This window comes from Lynx rufus, unplaced genomic scaffold (genome assembly GCF_022079265.1).
Source record: "Lynx rufus isolate CCGP_SWC_20201006 ecotype Redwood Valley unplaced genomic scaffold, mLynRuf1.p SCAF_4, whole genome shotgun sequence".
NCBI lineage: Eukaryota > Metazoa > Chordata > Mammalia > Carnivora > Felidae > Lynx > Lynx rufus.
This window is the reverse complement of record NW_025814856.1, coordinates 114,775,450-114,802,512: the sequence shown is the minus strand read 5'-3', so window position 1 is coordinate 114,802,512 and position 27,063 is coordinate 114,775,450. Positions and strand designations below refer to the sequence as shown.

Here is a 27,063-nt window from a genome sequence, read left to right as displayed (position 1 = left end):
ACCTGCCATCCATACTTCACAGAGAAGTTTATGGTTTAAAAATCAAAGAATACACCCACAAAAGTATACAGCATTCTCTTAAATTAAGTTCCAGAAATGAACACCATTAATATTACTATAATCATTCCTCCACCCAAGATGCATAACCCAGGGCTGTCAAGATACCTGGAAGATGTTTGATAGGTCTCTCAGATTAAACAGGTAATGGAATTTAACAGCTGTGGGTAAAAAGTTTTGTGTCATCATCTGATGAAATGCGATTGTTGCCTGTATCAAAGAGGGGCCACTCCTGAGAACTGAGGGACCAAATGCTTGCTGCTGGAAATGGAAGTTAAGAATTTGGCTATAGATGGTGTGTAGTGCATCCAAGGAGGGAAAGTTGAATGCAAACACAGTGAAATGTCTCTGAAAAACAAAATATAAGAGTTGCATATTATTAGGATTATAATGGTACCAGGAGATTGTGCAAGAAAAAAAAAAGGCCCAATTATTATTTTTTAAATCCCTCCCTGTACCCATTGCTACATAACTGGGGTGCCCTCCTCTCTGACTCTGGGCCTAGCCATATGACTTGATTGAGCCAACAGAGTGAGGTGTAGGTGGCAGTGTGCCAGTCACTGTTAGAAGCCTGTATGCTTCCACTTGTTGTTTTTTTTTTTTTAAGATCTTATTTTTAAGTAATCTCTATACCCAACATGGGGCTCGAACCTACAACCCTGAGATCCAGGGCCACCCGTTCCATGGACTGAGCCAGCCAGGCACGTGCTCTACCTTTGTCATGAATTGTACAAGCCTACTGATGGATGAGAGGTCCATGAAGAAGAGCCACATGGCCCCTACCACTTTAGTCAAAGCCACCACAGATTTGCTGATAGTCAACTCCTGGACACATCGATGACCCCATCCAAGATCATGAGAGCCACCCAGCCAACCCCCAGCTGATTCCAGATAAGGGAACAAGCAACACTTGCTGCTGCATGCTGTTGTTTAACATATGTTATAGTTGGTGGGGGTTGTTGTTACTACAAGCTTATATGCACACACAAAACATGCACATCAATATTTATTTGTATCAGCTTTATTCATAATTCCCAAATGTGGGAACAACCAAGGCATCCTTCAATAGGTGAATGGATCAACAAACTGATGTACCTATACGATGAATATGAAGTAGTGATAAAAAAAAATGAGGTATCAAGCCAGGAAAAGACATGGGAAAACCTTAACTGCATATTTAAATGAAGTGAAAGAAGCCAATCTCAAAAGGTTACATACTATGGGATTTCAACTATGTGATATTCTGAAAAAGGTAAAGCTATGGAGACAGTAAACTGATTAAATGATCGCCAGGGATTCAGGAGGGAGGGTGGATGGAGGAAAATAGAGCACAGGGGATTTTCACCACAGTGAAACTCTTCTGTATGGTATTTTCATGGTGGATACCCGACATTATACATTTGCCAAAACCCACAGAATACACAACACAAAGAATGAACTCAAATGTAAATTTGTGACTTTGGTTAGTAATAATGGATATTGGTTCATCAACTGTAACAACTGCAGCACAGTAACGTAAAATTTTATAATAGGGTAAAATGAGGTGGGAGGAGTGTGAGAGAGTACATGGAAACTCTCAATACTTTCAACTAAAACTCCTCCGTTTCTAAACTTGTACCTGCTCCTAAAAATACTCTATTACATGGGATGCCAAGGTGGCTCAGTCAGTTGAACGTCTGACTCTTGACTTTGGCTGGTCATGATCTCACAGTTCTTGATACTGAGCCCTGCACTGGGCTCTCACTGGCAGCACAGAGCCTGCTTGGGATTCGCTCCCTCTCTCTCTGCTCCTCCCCCACTTGCTCACATGTGCTCTCTTCTCTCTCAATAAATAAATAAATAAATAAATAAATAAATAAATAAATATTAAAAAAAATAGTCTATTAAAAAAATAGCTTACATGCTTATTAACCAAATGTCCAGTAGGAACCCTCGTTTGTATTCACAGCACCAAGAATCACAATCTATAATGTTTGGGTATTTTATTTAGGGCCCATTGGGGAGGGAGCAGTACTCTATACCTTACCTGTAGTCTAGGATTGATTGTGAAACTGCCCACCATTAGATTCATGCAGGCAATGTACTGACAGTTGTGGATTTCTTTAAGCATCACCTTCTGTCTATCATACCTGAAAGATAGAAAACAGAACCTTAAATCCAAAAACCAAAGATGACAACACAACAAAATCCCCCAGTTTATGAAGGACTTCATCACAAAGTGTCTCCTTTGATCTTTACAAGCGCTCTGTGATGTTGGGGGTGTTCGTCTCATCTCAGGGACACAAAAATTAAAGCTCAGAAAACAGAAGGCTACATAGCTCCTTTGATGCCAGAATCGGCATAAGGAGCTAAATCAATACACACTATTAATGCTTATTGATTCTCACATGACGCTATTTCTGGTTAGAAATAACCACAGCTAGGCTGGGGGATCTCCTGCTAGTTAACGGCAGGGATGGGTATACTGCAATACCCAGACGTTACCAAACAGTTACAGCCCACAGAGTAAGGACAAGCATCTAAGTAATTTCGTGTATTTGGGAGTTTAATACTTCAACTAGACAGTAATGCACAAAACAGGCACGTCACTTTTTTATCCAATTCTTCCAAAGATACAAAAGGAACCTTACCTCACTTATGACAATGAAAAGGGAATGTAAAATGACACTTAAAAGTTAACAGAGAAAATGCTCCTAGGAAGGAGGAGCAAATCAGGGTAATTTTATTCTTCAATGTTCATGCAAAATAATAATTGGATTTCAATAAAGAATAAAGCACAGAGACTCGCTTACCAGTGTCCGTAATCAATGTGCTGTCGAATCAGAGTGTGGGGCTGCACTGTGCCATATAAGTCCACTTCGGGCATATTCATATCATCAATGAAATAAACCAGTTTTTTGTTTCCTCCTGGCCCATAGATACGACCAGCTTTTTTCTCTAGAGGTTTCTCAAGAATTCCTGAAACAAATGTATCATTCTGCCCACCAATTGGATAAAATTTAACTTTCTGTCCTTAATCCCTTTTTTCTAATTTTTCCTCATATTCTGTCCATTTCATCCACTCTAAGTCTCCAAGTATCACCTCTCTGCAGGTTAATATCGGTGATGACTCTCTGTTCATCTCCTCTGTGTCATGCTTTCCGGTCAACCTCCCTCCTACTGCCAGAGGTCACCTCACCTCTCCTTCCCTGAGGACTCAACATCTGTGACATGATACCACACTGGCCATCAAGCTGGGGCAACACCATCATTGGTCTGTGTACTTTCCTCCAGGAACCCACTCTAACACATGGCCCACTGTCAGTCCAGCCATGGCCTATTTCCTCAGTCTTTGTCTTTCTCAATCACTCTTGCAGGAGCTTCTAGGGACAGCTCGAGAGAGTCCCCCATGCTTCTCTTCCTGGGTTATCCAAGTGCAGAAGTACAAGGGAATCCTGTACGAAGACTCTATCTTGTGCGCACATCAGCTTACATTTCTTCACGGGCCTAAATGACTTTGCATGGATTTGAGAAAAATCATGAGGGTAGAAAACCCTGAATAGACTGTGTAAGATGTAGTATCTAATAGTTGCTGACTCTCCAAATGAACAATAAACAGCTCGAGGACAGGAAACTACATCGTGGTCATTACTGTATTCCTGATGACAATCCCAAGTCATTTGTTAAATGAACAAATGACTAAATAAATGAAAGAACAAACAAGTATGATGAAAAATTAACAAAGCTCTCTTCCAAGCAGGGGAACTGCATTTCCAAATGCTTGCTTCCTATCAGCCACTGGTACCTGATTATTTGGCCAACGCCAAACAAGCCTCTCTTCCTCACTCACAACACACCTCTTCCTTTTTCCCTTCTGTGCTCCTGTTTGTGTGATTAACACCCTCTCAGTCAGCCAGATGCAAAGCTTCAATATAATCTTTCTCTCCTGGTCCCAGACGTGCCTGGCCACAGCCTATAAATGGTACCTCTGGTCTCTTCCTTTTCATCACTCGCTCCACAATGTTAGTCCAGAGCAACATTACACAGAGCTGGTACACTACCCAGGGGGACTGGTCTCCCCACCTCAGATATCTCCTCAAGTATAGCCTGCAGCTTGTCAGTTCCTTGCTCCCCATTTTCCACCCAGTGAAATACATGGTCTTCAGCTTGCATCTCAGCTCTTTGTACAGTTACAGTAGCTAACCATTCTACATGGCCTGGGACTAAAAGTCCCATGTTCCAGAAATCCCCACTGCCCCCCCCCCCCCATCTTGGAAAACTGACACCAAGTGTTCCATCAACAATGTAACTCCAACCCTCTTCTCTAGCCATTTCTCTATCTTTTACCACATCCCTGCGCATCAGCCAACGTACAGATTCAATTAAATGTGTTCTGTAATTTTCTCTTTCATAAGTTTGTTTCCACTGATTCTTCTATCTCAAATCCCATCTCTGCCTGCATACCACTCCATCCTGAAGGTTTCAAATGCAAACTTTCTTTCAAGTACACTGCTCTATTATTTGTGCTAATGGTCTATGTCTGAATCTTATACATGCCCGTACCCTTTCAGGAATTAGCAAGACGAACTCATACCTCAGTCAACTACTGCATTCAATTACTGAATTGTACACCTAATCTTTCATTTACAAGTGATAAAGCGATCCCTCCTTCTGGGTCTCTGAATGAAAAACACGCACTGAACACGATGCCTTGGAAAAAAATAGATAAACAATATATATTCGCTAAAAAATTAAGTGAGAAACTGCCAAGTTACATTTTTGACTGTTCCACTCCAAGAAGTCAAGGAAGACAAACTTGATTAATAAGAAATTACAGAAAAAACACTCTTGGCTGAGTTAACAACGTCCACGAGCAAGAGAATTTGTTAGTAATCGCTACTTCTAACGCTGCACACACACACAACACAGAAACCGCAATCCGGGCAATTCAACAGGCTTAATAAACTACTGTACAATGGGGAGTTTCACAGCCCCACCTCCAGTCTAACCCTGACTCTGCTGGACAGTGACAGATACACCAGTAGCAGCTTCTCCTACCACTGTCTCCTCTGCTTCCCAAGTCTACTTGGCTTACCCTTCCTAATACAGCAGGCCCAAAATCTGTGTGGCTCTTTTGATGACACTGATACATGTTTTCAACAGTTTTAAATTCTTACAGTTTTCCAAAGATTTAATTAACAGCTCATGGCCTGCCATTTCAGTGACACAGTTTTAATGAAGTTCTCCTAAATCAATTGTTTACTTGAAAAGGCAACCAGAGCAGTCTTCCTTGTGCACCCTCTCATGTTGCTTGGGCTCCACAAAACTGATTAAAGGTGACCAAACTGCGTAGAGGCAACAGCAATGGACACAGTTTTGATGTCGATTCTTGTGGTTCTAAAGTGTAATAACCCAAATAAAGCCTTTAGTGACATAAAAAGCCCAAATCACAATGCTGAAACAAAGTTTATTTTACCCAGATTGGTGATAGGTAAAAGTTCATCTGAAGCTTCAGCAGAAGGTCTAAAGCCTAGAGAAAGTAGCCTTCCCCTTGGGCTGCATGGACCAGTCTTGACAGTCTCTGATCACCTGTTTCTACAATACAAACAGGAGGGGCGCTTACTCTGCAGAGTCGCGGATGTTGTGTAGTAGTTGAAAGGCACACGGGACACTATATAATCCTCAGAGAGGCCTGACAGCGTGTCACCTACGAAGGCCGTCTTTCCCACTCCAGCATTTCCTACTAGCATTAGAGGCTGTCCTTTCTCAAGCAGCAACTTTACGAAGTATCTCAGACGAGTTGTCTCTGATGTGTGAACCATAACTCTCTGGAGCAGGGAAAAAGAGAAAGAAAGCCAAGTCAGAAAGAGAGGTTCATTCCAAAATTCCGAATCTGGACCAACACAGTCACTGCACAGTTGAGACCCAAAGCATTCCTAATTCAGGTTAACGCTCAGTACGGGGAAATCTTACCTAATTTTCAGTTTTGAATTGTCAAAGTTCAGACGTCAGAGCTGGAGGAGAGCCACTGGGTAGTCCCTTCAAAGCACAATGGCATAAGCAACTGATTTATCTTTTCCACATTAAGTACTAGCCAAAGACCCTATCACAGAGTACCTACACTCTGCCCAACCTTGCATTATGCATACAAGGGAATACAGGAAACACTGAAGAAGCTGTCTACCACTTTTTAGGAGCGACAAAACATTTGAAAGTCAAGCCACACATAAATGAAAGTTGGTAGCAATGTCTTGGCTGAATAAGATTAACTGGCAAAATGGTTAGGGCATTCACCCTGGGGAGAAACCCAATGGGGAAACAGTGATTTTAAGTGAAATAGTCATAAATCTAAAGTACATGTCAAACTTATTATGCACTGTTTGGTTAAAAAAAACTGCATAACAATGCCTCTGTTTTGAAAATTAGCTATTTATTCATATACTATATTGTTTCAAAACAAATTTGAGTTGGCATACAGGAATACAATAACATGAAGAATGGGAATAAACACTAGACTCCGGGAACACAGATTAATATGTAATATCAGGAAAAGGGTAGCAGGTGTAGACATGCAAAAAAAGAAAAAAAAAAGAATCCTGCACAATTAGGATGCCTGGGTGGCTCAGTTGGTTGAGTGTCCGACTTCAGCTCAGGTCATGATCTCGTGGTTTGTGGGTTTGGGCCTCATGTTGGGCTCTCTGCTGACAGCTCAGAGCCTGGAGCCTGTTTCGGAGTTTGTGTCCCCCTCTCTCTCTGCCCCTTCCTCTCTCACACTATGTCTCTCTCTCAAAAATAAACAAAAAATTAAAAAAAAAAAAAAAGAATCCTGCACAATGATGCAAAGAGAGTTGACATTTCTTACACTTTTGGTGGCCAATTTCAAAAGGGGGTAAAAAACCACTTGCAAGATTCAGATTGTTCATTAAAAAAAAATAGCTAAAACCTACAATATATTCTTCATTACATGGTTAGCATGTCCTGAACACAACTGCTATTTTATAGATCATTCAGGATCATTTTCATGATTATGAATATTTACTCTAGAATTCTGATTTGATTTAGTGATGCTCTCAAGGCCTACTAAAAGGCAAAGACTGTTCTGTGCTACATCAAACAGTCCCAGACGACTGTTTTTAATCAGAGTTACATCTTATAATATTTTTCTCCTTTTTTCCTGCTCGATGTCATCACGTGTCTTTTAATTTGGCTATTAGCTCTCTTCTCTACACATTAACACTAATAATTAACACCTACTTAGAACTGAGTATGTGACAGGTACTATGGTAAGCACTTTATAAGCTATGTTGTATGATACACATACCTAATCTTTGAGGAGAGTTTTGTTAGGATTTTCATCTCGGAGATGATGAAACTAAAGCTTAGAGAACACTGATAACTTGGCCAAGGTCATAGCATGGTAGTAAGTGGTGGTACTTGGATTAAAATCCAAGCCTGTCCAGAGCCTGAGCCCTGTCTTAACTACCACACAGAAGGCGTGCCAGGGCATGGACGGTACGCACGTTACTTAATGTCTTGGCACTCCCATTTTACCCTGTGTAAAAAGGTTATTAATAGTCTATGCCTTAGAAGGTTGTTTTAAGGATAAATTAATCTATGGGGTGCCTGGGTGGCTCAGCCAGTTGGGCATCTGGCTTTGGCTCAGGTCATAATCTCATGGTTCGTGGGTTCGTGTCCCGCTTCGGGCTCTGTGCTGACAGCTCAGAGCCTGGAGCCCGTTTTGGATTCTGTGTCTCCCTGTCTCTCTGCCCCTCCCCTGCTCATGCTCTGTCTCTCTCTGTCTCAAAAATAAATATAAACATTTAAAAACATTTTTTTTTAAAAAAGGATGTAATCTATGTAAAGCAAGTTAGAAAAGGGTCTGAGATAGACTACTGTAACATCAGTATTGACGATTACTACTGAGTATGGTTCTCTTCCAATATGTTAAGAAGCTGTTAATCAAATAACGTCTGGTCCAGCCGTGTGTAACAGAAGACTACAAATTCCTAATAGTTCCTTGTTGCATAGAAGTTGTCACTGATCAGATGCATCAACCCTGTGATACCAGTTTTTGGTCTCTGGTTAATTACGAATTCTCAGCTTTCAGCTCGCCAGATAATACTCCCAGGTGGGCTAGGTCCAGGCAGGCTGAGAAAAAACAGCTTTCAAAATTTATCAAGCAGATGGAACAGACATGGTAGGTTGCCTCCCAAACACCCATTTCTCCACTCTCCTTCCTGCCAGAGCTCCCACTTTGTCCAAGTCTCCATGCTTCTCCCACACAGACACGCTTCAGGCGAAGCTCCACCTGGTTTCCACAGTGGTGTGGTGATTCATCAAAGCCAACTATTGTAACCCATTACCCTGGCCTGAGACAGCTTAGAATGGCATGTGACCCCTGCAGCATTAGATGAAAGAGGCGGTCTGCTCTGGGGCTTCTGAGAAGGTTTCCTCACTCTTCATAAAAAAAAGATAAGAGAAAGCATCCTTTCCCTCTAAAGGTGACTCTTGATGTTACTGGAGTCCTTTCAGACCAGGAAGAATCCTAGTCTTAAAATGATGCCAGTGTTAAGAAGACCAGAGAGATGGTAAGACCTAAATCCTTGGTAATAACACCAAGTCACAGAATTAGCCCGTCTCAGGGCCATCCTACCTCTCATTTCTTGTTTGGGAAATAAGTTTCCTTCTGGCTCGGTGTTACAGGTTGAAGTGGGTCTTCCCAAAATTCTTATGATAAAGCCCAAACCCTTAGTACCTGAGAAAGTGACTGTATTTGAAAACAGGATCTTTAAAGAGGTGATTAAGCTAAAACGAAGCCATGAGGGTGGGCCCTACCTCAATCTGACTGGTGTCCTTCTAAAAGGAGGCGGTTGGGACAGACTTGGAGACAGTGTCCAGGGAAGCATGGATGCATGCACACAAAGGCCATGTGAGGACACAGCAGGCAGGTGGCCATCTGCAAGCCAAGCAGAGAGGACTCAGGAGAAACCAGAGTGGCCAACACATCAGTCATGGATTGCTAGCCTCCAGAAAGAAACAGGAGAATATGAATTTCTAATGTAGAAGCCACCCTGTCTATGGTATTGTGTTTCGGCATCCCTAGCACACTCATACATGTAGAATAGGCCCCTAATCCAGGGACAGGTGTCCTTACATAAAGGGAAATGTGCATAAAGGAACACACACAGGGAAAATGCCATGCAAGTAAGCAGCGAGCACGAAACACCAAGATCACCAGCTAATTCCAGACAGAAAGGCCTGGAAGTCTCTTCCAGTTGTCCCTGACAGCATCAGAAGGGACCAGTCCTGCTGACATGGTTTTTTTCAACTTCTAGCCTACAGAACCATGAGACAATACATGTCTGCTGTCCAAGCCTTGTGGTAGTTTCCTGTAGCAGCTTCAGGGAACTAATACATTGGGTTTTCTTTGATTTCACATGAGCTGCTTCCTAATTAATGCCACAGGAATCACCTAGATTCTATTCACATAGCACTACTTGAAATAATAAGTTCCAAAGTGAACCAGAGTGTTATGAGGTTTTTAAAAAAATTTTTTTTAATATTTATTTATTTTTGAGAGACAGATAGAGTGTGAGCAGGGGAGGGCAGAGAGAGAGGGAGACACAGAATCTGAAGCAGGCTCCAGGCTCTGAGCTGTCAGCACACAGCCTGACGGGAGACTCAAACCCACGAACCATGAGATCATGACCTGAGCTGAAGTCAGATGCTCAACCGACTGAGCCACCCAGGCGCCCCTGACATGAGTTTTTTAAAATTTATTTATCTTGAAAGCAAGCGAGCAAGCACAGGGGGAGGCACAGAGAGAGAGAGAGAGAGAGAGAGAGAGAGAGAGAGAGAGAGAGAGAGAGAGGAGAGAGGAGAGAGAATCCTAAGCAGGCTCCACACTGTCAGTGCAGAGCCCAATGCGAGGCTCTATCCCTTGATCCCTGGGATCATGACCTGAGCCGAAATCAAGAGTCAGACGCTTAACGGATTGAGCCTCCCAGGCGCCCCCAGAATGACACGATTTTAAGAAGTATAATGGAAAGGAAAACAGATTGAGGCAGAATAAGAAGATGCACAGAGAGTAACTCAACATCAGAGAACTGTAAAACAACAGCTTATGAAGAGAAAATTAAAGAGATCCTCTTAGATGTGTCAGTTGCCATGAGGATTTGAAACACAGTTGGGGAGATTCCACACATCCATTTTACAGCTTGGGGGCTAAAGGAAAGATGTTCTATGTGAAGAGTGCTGTCTAATAAATTCACAATATGGTCACATATAAGAATCACTGAACTAACAGAAATATGTCTTTGATTTTTAATAAAGCTCACAAAGTTTCCAGGAAAATATAAAGAAAGCTGTTACCACACAATGAAGTTAGAAACTTTTTAAAAAAGGTTGTAGAAATACAAGAGCCATCTTACAGATTGGTCCTATAACTAAGATTCTTCTCTCTCAAGAAATAGAGTATATGCTGACCCTATCAAAAATGTTTCCATCCGGCCGGAAAAGGACTGCTGAAAAAAAGGGGGGAGGGAGGGGCGGGGAGCGAAGGCTCAAACCAGCACAGTGCGGCTTGAAAATGATAATGTTCCACCTACCTGCAGAGGTACATCTGGATCCATAGAAAGTTTGGGGACTTTCTCAGCCCAGGGCAAGAATTTCTTAGTTTTGTGGTCCAGATAATAATCAAAGATTGTCCCCTGGGATGGAAACTTCACGGCTTTCATCTCTTTATGCCACCAGCGACTGAATTCCGCTTGAGAGCCTGAAAGCTAAGGAGAACAAGAAAAATCCTTACTGCAGACCTAGAGGTAATTTTGAACACATACAAAGCCCCTCGAAATCCTGTTAGGCACAGTATTTGTAATGTACAGAGTCATAATTACAAATGGGATTGAGTAAATGACCCAAGAAAAATAAATAACTAGAAGTAACTTATAATGAGTGATAATATCAGAGAGGCAGAAAGCTATAATTGCCATGTCTCCATCAGGTATTTTCTGGAATAATTATTAACTTAAAAAGCAAAGTAAGGTTGGGTGAACCTTAGATTACCCCTGGGTTATTCAATTTAACAATGAGCCATCATGCAAATTCCCATGCTAGGTATGGTAAGACAGTGGTTCTCAAACACTCGTGTTGACTGATAGTAAAATCAATTGATATCAATCGATAGTAAAATTGATAGTAAATCAATTGATGGTAAAATAAGAAAGAACAAAGGAATACTTCTTAAAAATTGGTAGCATTATTTGATTTAAATACTGTCCTTTATTTGAGCTTATAGACTTCCAAGACCTTTGGGTGTTAAAAAGCCTTTTCCTTAATAAAATTATGTTATTAATTAAGGTCATTTTTAAAATAAATGTCCTTATTTAGAAAAGTAAGCATTTGGTAACCCTACTTCATTCCTTCAAGTCAAGATTCTCACTCTTTATCTTTGACATTCTAAATCCAGGAACCCCCACCATGAGGGATGAGGAAAGGCACATTCTTGGTTTTCTGGCAGGGCACCACTGAGGAGCTGAAAGCTCTAGAGAGACAAACTGCTGTTCTCCAGAAAGGACTGTCTTTATATGATGATAGGTACAAGCCTTTTGCTGCTAGATTAGGATTTGGAAAATAAAGAAGGGGAAATGGTGATTGTATAGTAGCGGGTTATAACAGCCTTCTATATCTATAGAAGACTCCGTCTAACGGCTCCCATATTGACCGGACCACCCAGCCTCCTGTCTCCTCCATCCACAGGACCACCCAGCCTCCTGACTCCTCCATCCACAGAACAACGTGGCACAGAGACTTCTATACCCACAGGATACTCTAGCATAGCGAGCTGGTGAACTCAAAGAACAGCGTGTGTGAGCGTCCACCACGTTCAGCAGTGTCATACTTAATCTAAGACCTTAACTCCCATTTTTCTCCAGTGAAATTCTTAAGTCTGTTTTTTTTCCTTTGGTGGTCTATGTCCCTGGACTATGGCCAACTTTCTGTACTGGGCTGATTACACACACGGGTACAGACAGGATGGCCGGAAAACAGGAGAGTGTGGTGAGGGCAGAGAACGGTCATCAGTCTCAGCAGGCAGAGCTTGCCCCAGCACCTTCCCAACACATTGAGCTCACACTCCTACATACCACCACGCATGTGTTCATGAGTCTAGGCTCACGTGATTTTCGGGTTGGTGGCATGGTGTATTTCATCACCCTACAGAGGTTGGTCTTAAATCAAGTTAGTTCAGAAAGTGTAACTTACCTGGCACCATTCTCTGTAGGCAGAATTCATAGGACTCCTACTTTACATCAAAATTGGCTGACCACTACATTGCCAAGATCATTTTGGTGATAAATCTTTGGTTCACTCAACTAAAATGCATTTGTTCTCTAGTGGGGAAGAAAACCAGAAAAGCTCCTATCCTCGTAGAGTATATGGGGAGATAGAGGCAGAGACATGAGGAAGCACAGTGGAGGGTAAGCCATGGCAGAGGGTAAGCCAATAAATGTACAAATAAAGAGCTGTCTTGAAAGTAAAGTTTGCTGTAATAAGAGTAACAGGGGTAAATTCATTTGAATTGGATCTTCAGTGAGCCATCTTTGAGAACGGACACAGATATTTTTTGACAACAGGCACACTATTCCAAGAAGCAGGAAGAGGCCAGCACAGACGAAGATCCTGTGGGCATGAAAGACCTTGTGTTCCAGAAACTTTCAGTGCAACTGGTGGAAGAGGGTGGGAGGTAGGGGAGGGAGTAGCAAAGGAAGAAGCAGGGGGAGACAGGCAGGACCAGATCCAGAAGGCTTGGAAATGGTATTCAATTTTTCACTTTGTCCTAAAAGCAAAAAGAATCCATTAAAGTGTTTCAAACTCTCAAGTGTATCATATAATTCAATTTACATTAAAAAAAAGTCACTCTGGCTGCTGAGAGGATAATGGATTATGGGGGAAGTACAAAAGCAGACCGAAGAGGTTGTTAACTTAGAAGCCAAGTGAGAAGGGAAAACAGCAGTTTATGGGAGCTCAGGGAGAGTTGATCCAAGACCTATTTCAAAAGTTGTGTGCAATGGCCTGGCTTGAGAACACGGGGCCTGGATCAGTCTGTTGTAGTCTGAACCTGGCTCAGACTTTAACTGTGTGTCCTCACAGGCTAACTTCTCTAAGTTGCGGCTCCTTTTTTGTTTGTAAAAGGGGAGGAAGGTAGTTGTACCAATACATAACAGTTTTATCGCTTTTTGAAGATTCAGTAAAATAGCCTAAGCTATTCAGTAAAAGGCCTAAGCACATTCTCTGACATATAGTAGGCATTCAGATTTGTTCAGTTAATAAATGGCTAACCTAAGAGTGCTTTTTTGTCTGTTTCATTCACGTTTCCAACTTTATAGCCTCTCTTTTGAATGCTTTGTAGTTAGAAGCTTTTGAAGATGAAAAGATGATAATGATGATGATGATGAAGACGACGACGACTCTAGTCTAGGGAGAGAATGTCTGGGGGAGTTAGGTGATCATTGTGGTGGCCTGGTTTGATGGACTGGTGGGAAGGTGGCCATGTTTGGAAACTGGAAAGATGAGAACACCATCAGCTAGGAGGGAGGTGATCAGGAAGAGAGAGATCTCTGCTGTCAACATCCTACTCACACAACTTTACCTGGTTTATATCCTAGAGAAGGAAAAACCTCCTAGAGAACACGGGAAACATACAAAAGAAGATGGTGGAGGGGATGGGTTGAGGAGAGGGGAGATCATGCCTGTGGCCTCTGTGAAGGAGAAATGCACGTGTGCTGTAAATTGTGCTTGAGAAAAACCCTGTTCAGTCACCTAATCCCAACTCTGGACTCTCAAAGTAACACAGGATGTTATTCTTTAGAAAGCACTTGGGAGATTACAGAAGGAAATGTGCCTTCTGAGAAGGATCAAAGTAAGATCGAACAGACCAAGTGAATTCCAAGTTTATTTATAGATATGATTTACAGGAACCTGGAGACAAGAAGCAGAACTGGCCCCCAGGTTTTAGTAGCCATGTATGTGAGGACCTACAACAAAGAAACCAATGGAAATATGGTTCCTGCTTGGCTGTGATGCCTTCTAATTTAAATCCCATTTACATCTGGAAACACGTGGCCAAGTCTGGAAGACATGTGCCATCTATTTTTAGTGCAAAGATTCTGGGATACCTGTAGGAGCCTTCTGACCATGAGAGATCCTGAGGTCCCCTGGACAGTGTGGACTTTGGAGTTGTACAGGGGTGTGAATCCTGGCGTTGTCATTTCTTACCAGTGTAACCTTGATCAAGTCACTTTGCCTGTCTGAGCTTTATTGGCATGATGGAGAGAGCTTGAAGGATGACTGGAAACATTACATGGCAAAATCTACATACAGAGGTGCGTGGTGACCAGATGTGCAGTCTTCTCAAGGTGAAACATTCTGCACTTCAGGAAGTCTAACCTACGTATCTAGGTGTGAGTGTGTCCATGTCTGCATGCACTTGAACAAGCTCATCTCAGGTGTTTGCCCACAAGAAGTCGGAGGCTATGGGTGACCCGCACTAGGAATGCTGTGCAGGCATGGTAGCCTCATGTGAGGCTCAAGGAAAGACCCTTGGAAAAGAACTGACCTGAGTTGCCTCTAGTTCATGAATAATTACCCTGGGCATCATGTAAGAGACTGATTAGATGTAAGAGACTAGTGACAGGGAAACCAATTTCAAGGTTATCATGTGCTGTAGATTCAACTGTGTCCACCCACCCACCCCAAATTCCTAGGTAGAAGCTCTTGCTCCCAATGTGATCATGTTTGGAGATAGGGCCTTTGGTGAGTAATTAGGTTCAGATGAGGTCATGAGGGTTGGTCTTCACAAAGGGATTAATGCCTTTATAAAAAAGATACAAGAAAGCTTTTTCTGGTTTCTCTCTGCCAGGTGAGGACACAGCAAAAGAACACCTGCCTACCAGCCAGGAAGAGGGTCCTTGCCAGAACTTGACCATGCTGGCACCCTGACCTTGGACTTCCAAAACCAAATTTCTATCGGTTAAGCCATGTAAGGTATTTTGTTATGGCAGCCCAAGCTAAGACACTGTGACTGCCCAGGACAATCTAATGATGATACATTCCTGAATAAAGGCTGTAGGGATAGGGGCTGGGGGGGTGAGTAGAGGACAGATGTGACAGCTGTTTTGTGATTGAAAGGATAGGTATTGGATATAGAAATAAAGAATGATGTCTCCCTGTATTTTCACTAGAACAACTGGAAGGAATGTGAGTGTCCTCAAGGATAAGGGAGGGTACAGAGGAAGAAGAGCAAATTCAGGGGTGGGGCGGAGGAAGAGCTGTGTCTCTGACACAGTGTGACCGTCCCCTGGAAGCACACACTACTGGCACTGCTCCAGAGGCAGGTGGAAACCCTGAACTGTGAGCTCGGAACAGAGATCTGGGGCAAGGCTAGGGGTGTGGCATCGTCAGCCAATGTGAGCGCTGCCAGCCTGGAGGAGCATGCCTGAACAACACTCAGGCTTAGAAGACATCAAGGCAAGTGGCAGAGATTTATGATAATGTTAAAAAAATAAACAAACACAGGAATCAAAATTACAATGCCCCCCCCCCACAAGTAAAACTGGTTCCTTAAATTATTTCTGTAAACAACTGCTAAACATACCTGATCTTGCAGCAGAATGCCTCCGAACGCCCACACACAAGCAAAGACAAAGAAGACTTCATAAACCTCTTTTGGGCTGTCAGAGGGTACACTTTCAGGGGTCAACAAACATTCCAGAAGGATACAAATAGTCTAGTGAACAAGAAATAGCCATTCATTTAGGGCAATAAATCCTTAATAGCAAAATAAGATCATAGGACATATTAACAAATCCACTTGTTCCTTAAGAGATTGTAGTATTTCCCCCAATCTGTGATTTGTCACATTGAGAGAAACAGAAGTTAGGGACTCAGATTTCTAAACCAGTAGTGGAAACCTTCGCCACTTTTGACAAAATTGATCTTCTAAACAATAAACTATTTTGAAAACGATGCTCTTATCCAATTTATCATCACTGTAATGAATGCAAATACACATAAGCAAAAAGAAATACAATGGAGCATATATCTAAGCTCTCTTTTGTTATAAACAGGGAGTCATAGAATACCTAGTATTCTATAGCTCATTTCTCACCTAAAAAAATCCTAGACATCTTACCTTATCAATAAGAGCTGCCCTATAGTATCACTGGGAATGGGTGCCTAAGATTCCACTTGACAGAAAGGCACTTATTTATTCATTTCCCTCTTGGACATTTAGGCAACCCACTTTCCCTGAGTGCTTTGGCAATGGGTTTTTCCCACCTGTTGAATAAATTTGGCAAGTCAGACTTGCAGCCTTGACCTGTGACATTTTTTTTTTTCTGGACACCAGACTGAATTTAATCTTCAAGAAATGTTACTCAAGAACTTGTGAGACATCAGTGCGGTCTGTTGGTCAGAAACACACCCCGTGTTCAGGACAATCAGGCCAGTAATGAAGGGAACATGGCAGCTTGCAAAAGCCTTTCCCAAATGTAGCAATCATCAGTAGTGAACATGTTTTTGAGCTAGTTCTCAGAAGCACAAAAACAGTTGTCATTTAGTAGCATTATCACAGACTCTCATAACTCGTGGTCCCCTTCCCCTGGTTTCTGAAGGCAGCAAAAGATTTTATCTATCATCTGGACAGCAATGCAAGCTGTGACAAAACAAGTCAGGACTGTGTGTGCATCTTTCTTTCCCACCCAGGAAAACTGGGGAAAATCCAGAGTAACACGGAAAAAAGGTCCTGGAAATAGTTTGGAAAGGTTTTTAATTTTAAAAAGTTGAGTACCTGTTATATTTCTCAGTCTACTCTCTTGATTTCTACTATGTTATATGGTTCTGTATTGCCAATTTGAAATAATCTTCTATTAGAAATAAACATTAGCAGTGTGCTATGAAAGAATAATGTAAAACGGTGAGGTTTTGCTATTTCTGAGTAAAGCCGTGATGGATGGTCTGAGGAACCATGAAAATCGAAACAAAGACTGACTTCCATGTGACGTCATCCACTGATCTGAACATTCTAATAATGGACAACTTTTCTACTTTCTCCCAAACACAGTAGTCAGGAATTGGCAAAATCAGACTTCAGTGCATATTGTGAAAGAGCTAATACACCTCATCAAAATTAAAGCCAATATATTTCACGCACTGGAAAACACACTACATGAATTTCTCAAAGTAGTCGTTTGAAGATACTCCCTTTTGTACTCATTTCTGTCTCACATTTTGTCCTTACAAGTAATCACAGAAAAGAGACTGGTGTATAAAACAACAGCTGAGAAGGAGCTCCGGATAAAATGCCATTTTGGAACAATACGAAAGGAGGAAGTGAGAAGGAAAGTCATATTAATTCCTACTGACCTATTTTCACACTACCCTTGAATGAAAAAAATTCACACTACAGAGAATCACACAAATACGTAAGTCAACTTGAGAAAGAACACAATCCTGCTTTTGCAAGTACTACACCAGAGGAAGTCTAATTAGGCTAACCACATAATTAATTCATTATGAATAAATTCAGACCTGCTTTCAGAAATAAATTATACCTCAGATAATTACTGTTGAAGACTATCGTTTATTTAATTGGTGTGTGAATTATCCAAAAACCTGAACTTTCTCTTCTTATTACACTTGTGACTATTTCTCATTTAGCTTCGAACAAATCTGGTAACACAGGAACTTAATGGTAACAAAGTACTCTGAAACCAATTTTGCTCCTAGTGGAAAAAAAAATAAAAGATTTCTAATTGTAAACCTTTTGTGAAGTTTTATACTTCTTAAGGCTGGGGATTGTTTGTCTTCATGCTGAGATTAAGATCACAACCTTCATTTCTGTGTGCTGTGAATTATTTTCATTTGCTTCCATGACAACCTATCATATACACCCTTCAGTCTTACCAGCTGTCTCCGAATGAGGATCAGAACAGACCTGTTCCTGGAATATTATAAACACTCCATAGAGTATGATCTGACTTTATGAGTATTTGGGGGAGGTGGAGAACAGAAAGGTAGGATAGTGTGGGAGGGCTATGGGTGGTTGAGCTCAGAAGCTTTCTCTTGCTCACTGGCCAACATCTTTAGTTACTGGATTTACTGTAGTCGAAAAAACACTGAGCACCTTCTCTGGGCCAGTGACTTAGTATGGCTGCTGCCACTGTGTTCTTTCTCTACTCCAGTAACTTGAAGGAACCCAGTAATTAAGTAAACACACACCTGGCTGCTACTATGCGTGAGGAACTATGTAAATATCTGGGGACATAGAAGGGGGCTTCTGCCTTCTGAACAACAGTCTCATGAAAAAACAGACTATAGCCCAGGTGATCATGGAAAGGAATAGGTGTGTCACAGAGATTTGCCAAAAGCACTCGGGAACACAGACGGAGCTATGGGAAGAGAGTTGGAATAACCCGACAACCCCCAAAATCTTTCCATCTTCTTTGTCAAACAAAAGCTGCCATTGCCTTGATCGAGCCCCACTACCGCATCAGGACTGGAATGTAAAACGGGGTGACCAGAGTCAAACCTGCACCAGGCTGTTCTCTGGAATTGAAGTGATGGTTTTAAAGCTTGTTCTCAGCTTATCCAAGCATGCAGGGACATATTTATCAAAAAGAATAGTTAAGTTGGCCTTTTCTGATTGATGCCGCCTTCTGTCTATCCAACTGGCCACATACCTGAAAAAGAACATAGAAAAGCTTTTATTGAACACTAGGCTTGAAAAGCAGAATTTCACCAACTCAAAAGCTCCCCCCCCCCCCCCCCACAGCTTGGTGCCACACTTCAGGGACATGTTTAGTGAGTTCATTCTCTTTCTCAAACTGCAAATATTTTTAAATGACCCCTTAAAAACTTGTTTTAAAGGCCACTTTTGCATTAATGAAAAGAATGTAAAAGAAACTCCTAATAGCACTTAGAAGCCAAACATAATAGAGTATAAGTAGGCCATTACTGAGCATTTATAAGGAGGTTGCAGTGTGTCATTTCCTAAGGGACTGAAACTATTTCATAGGGTAGGCCTTATTTATGAAAACAGCTTGGGATTTTTCTTGATTAATCTTGGCATCAAGTATTTAGTGATGACAAATCAGTTACAAATAAAAAGGTGAAAATTCCCTAGGGGCTATTTCCAAGTCCCTCCTTTTCCACTGGACTGGATCTAACTCGAACCTGATAGGCAGATAATGTATTTCTACTAAGTGGGTCTGAAATGGTATCTCATGCTCGGGTACATGTGTGTTAATCTGAAGCTTCAAGAATGTTATCAATTTTGATACATTAATATCCCCCAACATATTAATAAAATCATACTTATCAGTAAAATGAAACATAGCTTCGTAGCTCCTACAGTAGTTCCTAGGGTGAAGTATGTGAAGTTAAATGAAAAAAAATTGCTCGAAAAGTTCTCATCTAATAGGAGGTAGTGATAATAAATACATTTAGCTGCCAGCAGAGAAGCTATACAATTACAGCTTTACTTTGCTATATAAGCAAATCAGATTTCACAATTTTAGTAACAGAAGAAATTAAGGTAAGATAATTATCTTATAAAAGGCTCCCTTTGATTTTTACAAAATGCCATGATAGGGTTCTATGGACTATTCAATCACGCTTCCTCTAAAGTGAGATTTATAAAATATCAGCTGTCAAAACTTTTTCAGATCTAAGAGAAATCCTCTTCAGTTCAAGTCCGGTTGCATGACGGTAACTTGAGAGAGCATCTCTGGGTGGTGGAGACAGTGGGCACCAAGGAACAATGGAAAAAACAAGCGTCATTCCTAGAGGTGAAGGCCCAAAGGCTGCATCTACCTCTCAGCTACTTCAACTGCACGGCAGCTGCCAGAAACAGAATCTTAGTGTCCAGAGCTCACTGAGGCAGTGGGGGTGGCAAGAGGACCGCTCGGCAAGACAGAGCCCTAAAGTCAGACAGCCTGGATTTGTATGCCCGCTCTACCGTTTTTCACCTGTTACCTTGGGTGAGTTACTTAACCTGTCTGTGCTTCAAGTTTCTCATCTAAGGAGATGATGATACTACAGACGTCCTAGGACTGTTGTGAGAATTAAATGATCTCTCGTGTATAAAGTACTTATTTATTTACTTTCGAGAGAGAGAAAAAGCACATATGGGGGAGGGGCAGAGAGAGAGAATCCTAAGCAGACTGCACTGTCAGCATGGAGCCTGGTGCGGGGCTCAAGCCCATGAACCATGAGATCGTGACCTGAGCCCAAACCAAGAGTTGGATGCCCAACCGACTGACCTACGCAGGCACCCCTCTCATGGATAAAGTATTTAGAGTACTGTCTGACACAGAACAAATTCTCAATAGATTTTATCCAGCAAAGGATTGGTTGAATTCAGAGAACTGTGTTCAGATCCTGGCTCAGCCTATCTGTATATCTCCTAAAGGCAACAGAGTCCAACAGGGCACCAGAGTTGGCAGCGAGTGCTCTGATGGGTAAAACAAATTCAACCTCTACCCCCTGGGTCTCTGGTCTCAGGGGGAGCAGAAGCCTATGCAGGGATAACTGGGAGGTGAAGCCTCAAAAGAGCCAGAGAAGGGAGAAATGACTTTGCACTAGGGGGGCAGGTAAAAACTGCTTCACTGACCCATACTGGCAGTAGCCAAAGTCTCAAAGAGAAAACCTATCAGGCCCACAAGCAATTGTTGCCCTTGTACCAATCACCTCCACAAAGAAGGACATGAGTTCAACCCTACTAGGAGACATGGTAAAAGCTGATCTTGCACACCCCCATCAAAAGGCCCCAAACGACCTCTGCTAGGGGTCAACCATCCCAGAGAGCATAGGGAGTAAAAAAGTCTATGTCAAATATCAACAGTTTAAAATTTCATGTATAAATTATTGATACATTTTCATAGTTTGTAATAAAAACAGACGTTGAGGGACACCTGGGTAGCTCAGTTGGTTGAACGTCCAACTCTTGATTTTGGCTCAGGTCACGATCTCACGATTCACGGGACTGAGCCCCACGTCTGGCTCTGTGCTGACAACGTGGAGCCTGCTTGGGATTCTCTGGAGCACTCTCTCTCTGCCCCTGCCCTAGTCTCTCCCTCTCAAATAAACAAACATTTAAACTGACAATTTCTGATACTTAGCTGTTTTTTTTAAATACATAAAACAAAATAAACATTGAAAAATAGTGAATTTAGAGGCAGACACTATTATCTTTGGCAACGGAAAAAAACTGAAGATACAGATCTTTGTTGACAATTCTTTCCACTTTATTTCATTAAAAAGTTCCTTATGGTTTTTAAAAGATGCTATGCATTTGAAGATGACCAAATGACTTACTGCTATTATGACATACAATTGAAAATGACATATGAAAATAACAGGTTTATTTCTTACCTACATAAGAGATCATTGGTGCCCCTGCCTCAGGAAGAAGCCACACTGTAATGCCTTAATGCATCACATTCATGTCAATATCCAGGTCCCTAAGAGAATCTTTACTTTGTGCTCATTTGTAAATGTGTTCCATATCATCAACTGTGTTGCCCTTCCCTTCTCCAGAAGTGCCATTCATATACCCCATCAAGTCTAAAACCCTCTAGTTTGGAAACCGTCCAGATATACTAGGTTACTCATTAGTCTGGGAATGGAATAGTGTCATGTAGGAGAGGTGGAACTCATAGGAGCTCTCTCTATAACATGCCCCCCATCAGCAAGCTGCACGTTGCTCTATCATTCACCGTGGCCTGGAAAATTGGCAGGGGTTAGGATGTGTTGACTGGCAGTGTATGTCAATGATTTCTGCATCGATATGTTCACAAATACGTATAGTATGCAAAGATGGAGGACGGGATTTCCGGGGTAGAAGACAGTGAGCTCAGCCAATGCAGGAGAGACTGATGAGACAGACAAAGTCCAAAAAACTAACACAAATGCAAGTAATAAAGGAGTAAGTGTGATCTAAACATGTGGCTCCCAAAACTTACCTTCCAGTAATCTCTTGGAATCAGACTAAATTCCAGAGATATTCTGACCTTTTCCTATCATCCTCTTTAAGGTAATACGTAGTTTCGTAGATCTTACTTTCAATTATGTTTGCTTAAATAATTTTAAGTTAAGCAACTTAAAGAATTATGAATGAATTTAAATAAGTCACTGCCTGTTTGCTTTTCCTTTTCTACACATTAATCCCTTTCTAACTGGAAAAAAAATCTTGCTCATAGTTTCTAGAAATTTTCTTCCAATTCCTGTTCTTTCTTGATTTCTCAAGATCTCAACAGACATATATGAACTGTCCAGTATTTGTCTAGTAGACTTAAGACTCGGAAGTAAAGTAAAATAGTATTTGATTTCTATAGCCAATCACATGATGATGTGATTTTAAGGTTATTTGTTATCTGACATGGTATGTTCCATGTCTGTTAAGTGTGGATATAAAATTATTTTTTAGAATAGTTCAGAGAATTTAAACAAAGATATCTAAGAAGACTACCTGATACTGGCACTAACTTTAGGTCTTAAATGGAATCCCAGAAAGGTATTATCAACAAAATATTTTACCATCTCTTCTATCCACAGTAACCTAAGCATTTCCCACAATAAGAATTAAAGAAATATATTTCCAATTGTGCTCACCCAAAAAGCCTAAAAGCAATGACCTATCAGTAGCAATGAGTACACTAAACATCCCTATACTGGATTCTAAGTACTATTCCTTATACAAAAGGTGGTTTCCTCTGGCTCCCTGGAGAAATCACTGAATCCAGTGAAGGTGAAGGAAGAATGAAATGAGTCAGAAGCATTTTGGTTAGCCAGAAAGCCAAGCACTCAAAGATCTACAACGACAGGTGAAAAAGAACATGTAAGGGGCTGGCCGGAAGGGGTTCTTGATGGCAAATTTGAGACAAAGTGAGCATCTAGCCAGGAAAATGATGGTAATGAATTATAACCCACTGAACTAAAAGAAACCATGAACAGAAAATGATACCTATGAAAAAACAAAGAGGGAGAGATAAAGTGAGAGAGAAAAAGAAAGGAAGGGAGAGAGGAGTGGAAGGGAGGAATTTAAGAGGAAAGAAGAGGAGGAATTCTTTATAGGAAAATGTCACTTCATATATATAAATACAATGAATGCATTAGGAAGTCACCACTTTGCAACCACCAATGGGTCACTCTTACAGGCATCTGGCTTGTTTCCCTGAAAACTGTAAGTATCATGAAAGAAAAGTTGGGGGGGGGATATTCTACATCAAGAGAGAAAATACAGACAAGTAAATGCAATGCATGATGATCTTTGTTTTGATACTAGATTAAAAAAAAAAAAACCTACAGAAGAAATGTCTTAGTTAACTGAGAAAATGTGAAGAATTTGTCTTTATGGGGCCTCTGGGTGGCTCTCAGTCAGTTAAGTGTCTGACCTCTGCTCAGGTCATGATCCTGTGGTTCGTGAGTTCGAGCCCCACATCAGGCTCTCTGCTATCAGCACAAAGCCTGCTTCAGATCCTCTGTCTCCCCCTCTCTCTGCTCCTTCTCCACTCGCACTCTCTCTCAAACATTAAGAAGAATTTTTAAAAAAGAAATATTATGCTTTATTAAATACCACATCAAGGAAAAATTTCTTAGGCATGTTAATTGTACTGCGTTCATGTAGGTGAATATCCTACATGGGGATAATCAAGTACTCAGTGGTGAGGGGGCGTAATGTCTCCAACTTACTTCCAGATAATTTAGCAGAAGTAAACCTAAGTAAAAAATATATGTGTGTCTATGCCTATGAGAGAGTGTACATCCAGAGAGAAAGTAAATACAGTAAAATGGTAACAAGTGATAACTGTAGGGGAAAAAAGGATACAGTGGACTACCACCATTTCAAATTTTCTATAATTTCAAATACTTTCAAATTAAAAGTTGGGGGGTGGGGAAGAGACCTAAGACATGGGTTTGGAAAACTGGGTTAATAATTCTATTTCAGAAGGTAATTAAGGATTAAATGAGTCTATACGTGCAAAGGTATGATACTATTATCCCATAAAAGTAATGACGTATGCAATAAATATGGTGTAAAAGTATATCTCCCAATCTGAAAAACCCATTTTTTTGTAGTTCATTTAAAGTTTCTGGTGGTAGATGGTAAAAATGTAAAAATATCCTTTAGAGAAGATTCCCATCATTTTGGGTAATGGCTCTGTGGTCACACACATGAAAATTAAAACTTACCCACTGATCTTGGATAAAACAAAGAAAAAAAAAACTCAGTAAAAATAAAATCTAATGGTGAAGAAAGAGTTGTTTAACTTTCTTAAGAATGCAAATCGGGTGCCTTTTTTAATCAAGTAAGACTCTTTGACTTACTAAAGTCTTTCTTGAAAAGGGCTTTACACAGCCTTCATTAGCACGAATCTCTATGCGATGCTACTGAGCCTAAACTACATAGACCTTGAGAATCATGAGGTTCATGACTGAAATCAGACCACATCCAGAGGGGGTCCCCTGAAGGAAATCGGGTGTGAGGAATGCCTCTGCAGTGTTTATGGGGGAGTCAAGGGCTAACATAGATGCTCTGTTAGCCGCCCCCAAACCCACAAAAACATCCTAGGACACAGTCTGAATCCTACCTGGGAAAAGAATCTATCATCAGTTCAAGAACTCTCCACCTTAGACTTTTAAAAATCACTCCTTTCCCCAGATAAATCCAATAAAACACTGTTGGACACAAAAACCTGGGCATGGCTCTACTTTGCTGTGGAGTCAAGGGATGAGACCTTCGGTGAACAAATCAGTACCCAGAAAAAGCATCCTGGAGAAGCACGTCAGCCAAGCACGTGGCAGGGAACAGATGTCATCCTGACATCAGGATAACAGGGAAGGATTGCCAGGAGGACTACTGGCAAAGGTGTGGGCACGGAGCAGGGAAACCGGAGGGGAAAGTTTTGTGCCATGGGTAATAACCGAGGAGCGGTTAGTGCACCTGTGCCTGCAGGGACAAGGACACGAGGGACTACCAGAATGTGGAAGGGACAAATCTTATAGAAAGATTTTAGAGGAGGGGTGACCTGCAGTTGAGGGACACAGCCATCCTGATGTGACACCGCATGGAAAGAGCCAAGGAAGTAAATAGGCTGACCTCACTCTCCTCTCTCCCTCTCATTCCCTGACAGGGCTTCTCATGGGCCAAACCAACCAGGAGCCAGAGGGCAAGGAGCCCATTAAAGTGGCCCATACAGGACAGCCTGTGGGGGCCAGGGCAGGGGGGGAGGGGTGGACAGAAGATTCTGACACCAGTAGCCCTCAAGCATGTGTTCACGTGCGGAGGTCAAACACTCTTTCCACACCTCACAGAGGGAATGCCAGAGGTGCAACACGTGCCGCCCAGGATGAATTATGCCAAGTGTAAGCATTCGAGAGCAGCAAGTGGGCACAATTTGTTCTCCATCAAAGAATTACCACCGTTCAGGTATGGATATCATATGTCTCAGTATGAACACACAAGTTTATACATTAATGTATTTACAGAAAATGATATATCTATATCTTCGTTCTCCATATGAACTATTATTATTATTCACTTCTTCAACAAATACTGAGTTCTTAACACGTACAAGGTGTGAACAGGGTAATGTCCAACTAAAAATGACAAATCCATACAGGTGGATATTATTTCATTATTTTTATTTAAAAAGTGTTTTTAATTTTTTTTAATTTTTAATTTTTTTTTTTATTTTTGAGACATAAAGTGAGCAGGGGAGGGTCAGAGAGAGAGGGGGCAGAAAATCCTAAGCAGGCTCCGCACTGTCAGCATAGAGCCCTACATGGGGCTCAAACTCACAACTTATGGTGAGATCATAACATGAGTTGAAGTCAGATGCTCAACTAAGTCACCCAGGCACTCCTTTCATTATCTTCAAATTAGCCTACTTAATTAGCTTTAAATTTATTTGCTAATACTTCCTTCAAATGATCAGATAAAATTTTAGTTTTTATAGCTAAGACTGAAAAAAGAAATATTCACAAGAATAAAAACAAAAGCAAACTAGATTTAAAAAAATAGGCAAAAGACTAAAATAAGCATTTTCCAGAGAAAATATGCAAATGGCCAATAAGCACATGAAAAGATGCTCAATAAGACTAATCATTAGGGATATGTAAATCAAAACCAGAGTGAAACACCATTTCACACCCATTAGGATGACTGTCATAAAAAAGAGAGAAAATTACAAGTGTTGGTAAGAATGTGCAGAAATTGGAACCCTTGTACACCGTTGGGAGGAATGTAAAATGGTGCAGCTACTGTGGAAAACAGTACAGTGGTTCCTCTAAAAATTAAAGCAGGAGTGTTTAGGTGGCTCTGTCAATTAAGTGCCTGACTCTTGGTTTTGGCTCAGGTCATGATCTCGTAGTTTGTGGGCTTGGGATTTCTCTCTTCCTCCCTCTCGGTCCCTCCCTGGCTTGCTTTATCAAAAAATAAATAAACATTAAAAATTTAAGAAAGTTAAAATTAAAAACAGAATTACCATATGAACTGGAAATGCCACCTGTGGGAATATATCCAAAGTAACTGGCAGCAGGGACTCAAAGGCCTATCTGTATACTCATAGTCACAAAAACTATTTTCGATAATCAAAAGGTAGAAGGAGCCCAAGTGTCTATCAACAGAAAGACGGATAAGAAAAATGTGGTATCTACATACAATGGAACATCATTCAGCCTTAAAAAAGAAGGAAATTCTGGAGCATGCTATAACATGGGTGAACTTTGAAGGCATTATGCTAACTGAAGTAAGCCCATCACAAGAAGACAATTGCTGTATGATTCCATTTATAAGAGGCATCTGGAATATACAGATTCGTAAAGATGGAAAAGAGAAAGGGACTGAGGACAGGGCATAGAGGGGAGTTCCTGTGTAATGGGTTCAGGGCTGCAGTTTGGGAAGATGAGAAAAGTTATGGAGAATGATGGTGGTGGTTGCCCGACAACACAAATGTATGTAATGCCACT

The 27,063-nt window shown here is 41.2% G+C and overlaps 1 protein-coding gene across 1 annotated transcript in view; it reads right to left on the bottom strand.

Annotated features, from left to right (window-relative positions):
• DNAH11 (dynein axonemal heavy chain 11) overlaps nt 1-27,063 on the bottom strand; it is a 352,793-nt gene that overhangs the window by 149,190 nt on the left and 176,540 nt on the right. The window contains exons 43-49 of the mRNA XM_047094654.1: nt 18,623-18,773; nt 15,689-15,820; nt 10,644-10,817; nt 5,660-5,864; nt 2,850-3,015; nt 2,084-2,186; nt 166-405 (exon numbers count right to left, since the gene is read on the bottom strand). Coding sequence (XP_046950610.1) covers nt 166-405; nt 2,084-2,186; nt 2,850-3,015; nt 5,660-5,864; nt 10,644-10,817; nt 15,689-15,820; nt 18,623-18,773 — 1,171 coding nt within the window. The remainder of the gene's footprint in view (nt 1-165; nt 406-2,083; nt 2,187-2,849; nt 3,016-5,659; nt 5,865-10,643; nt 10,818-15,688; nt 15,821-18,622; nt 18,774-27,063) is intronic.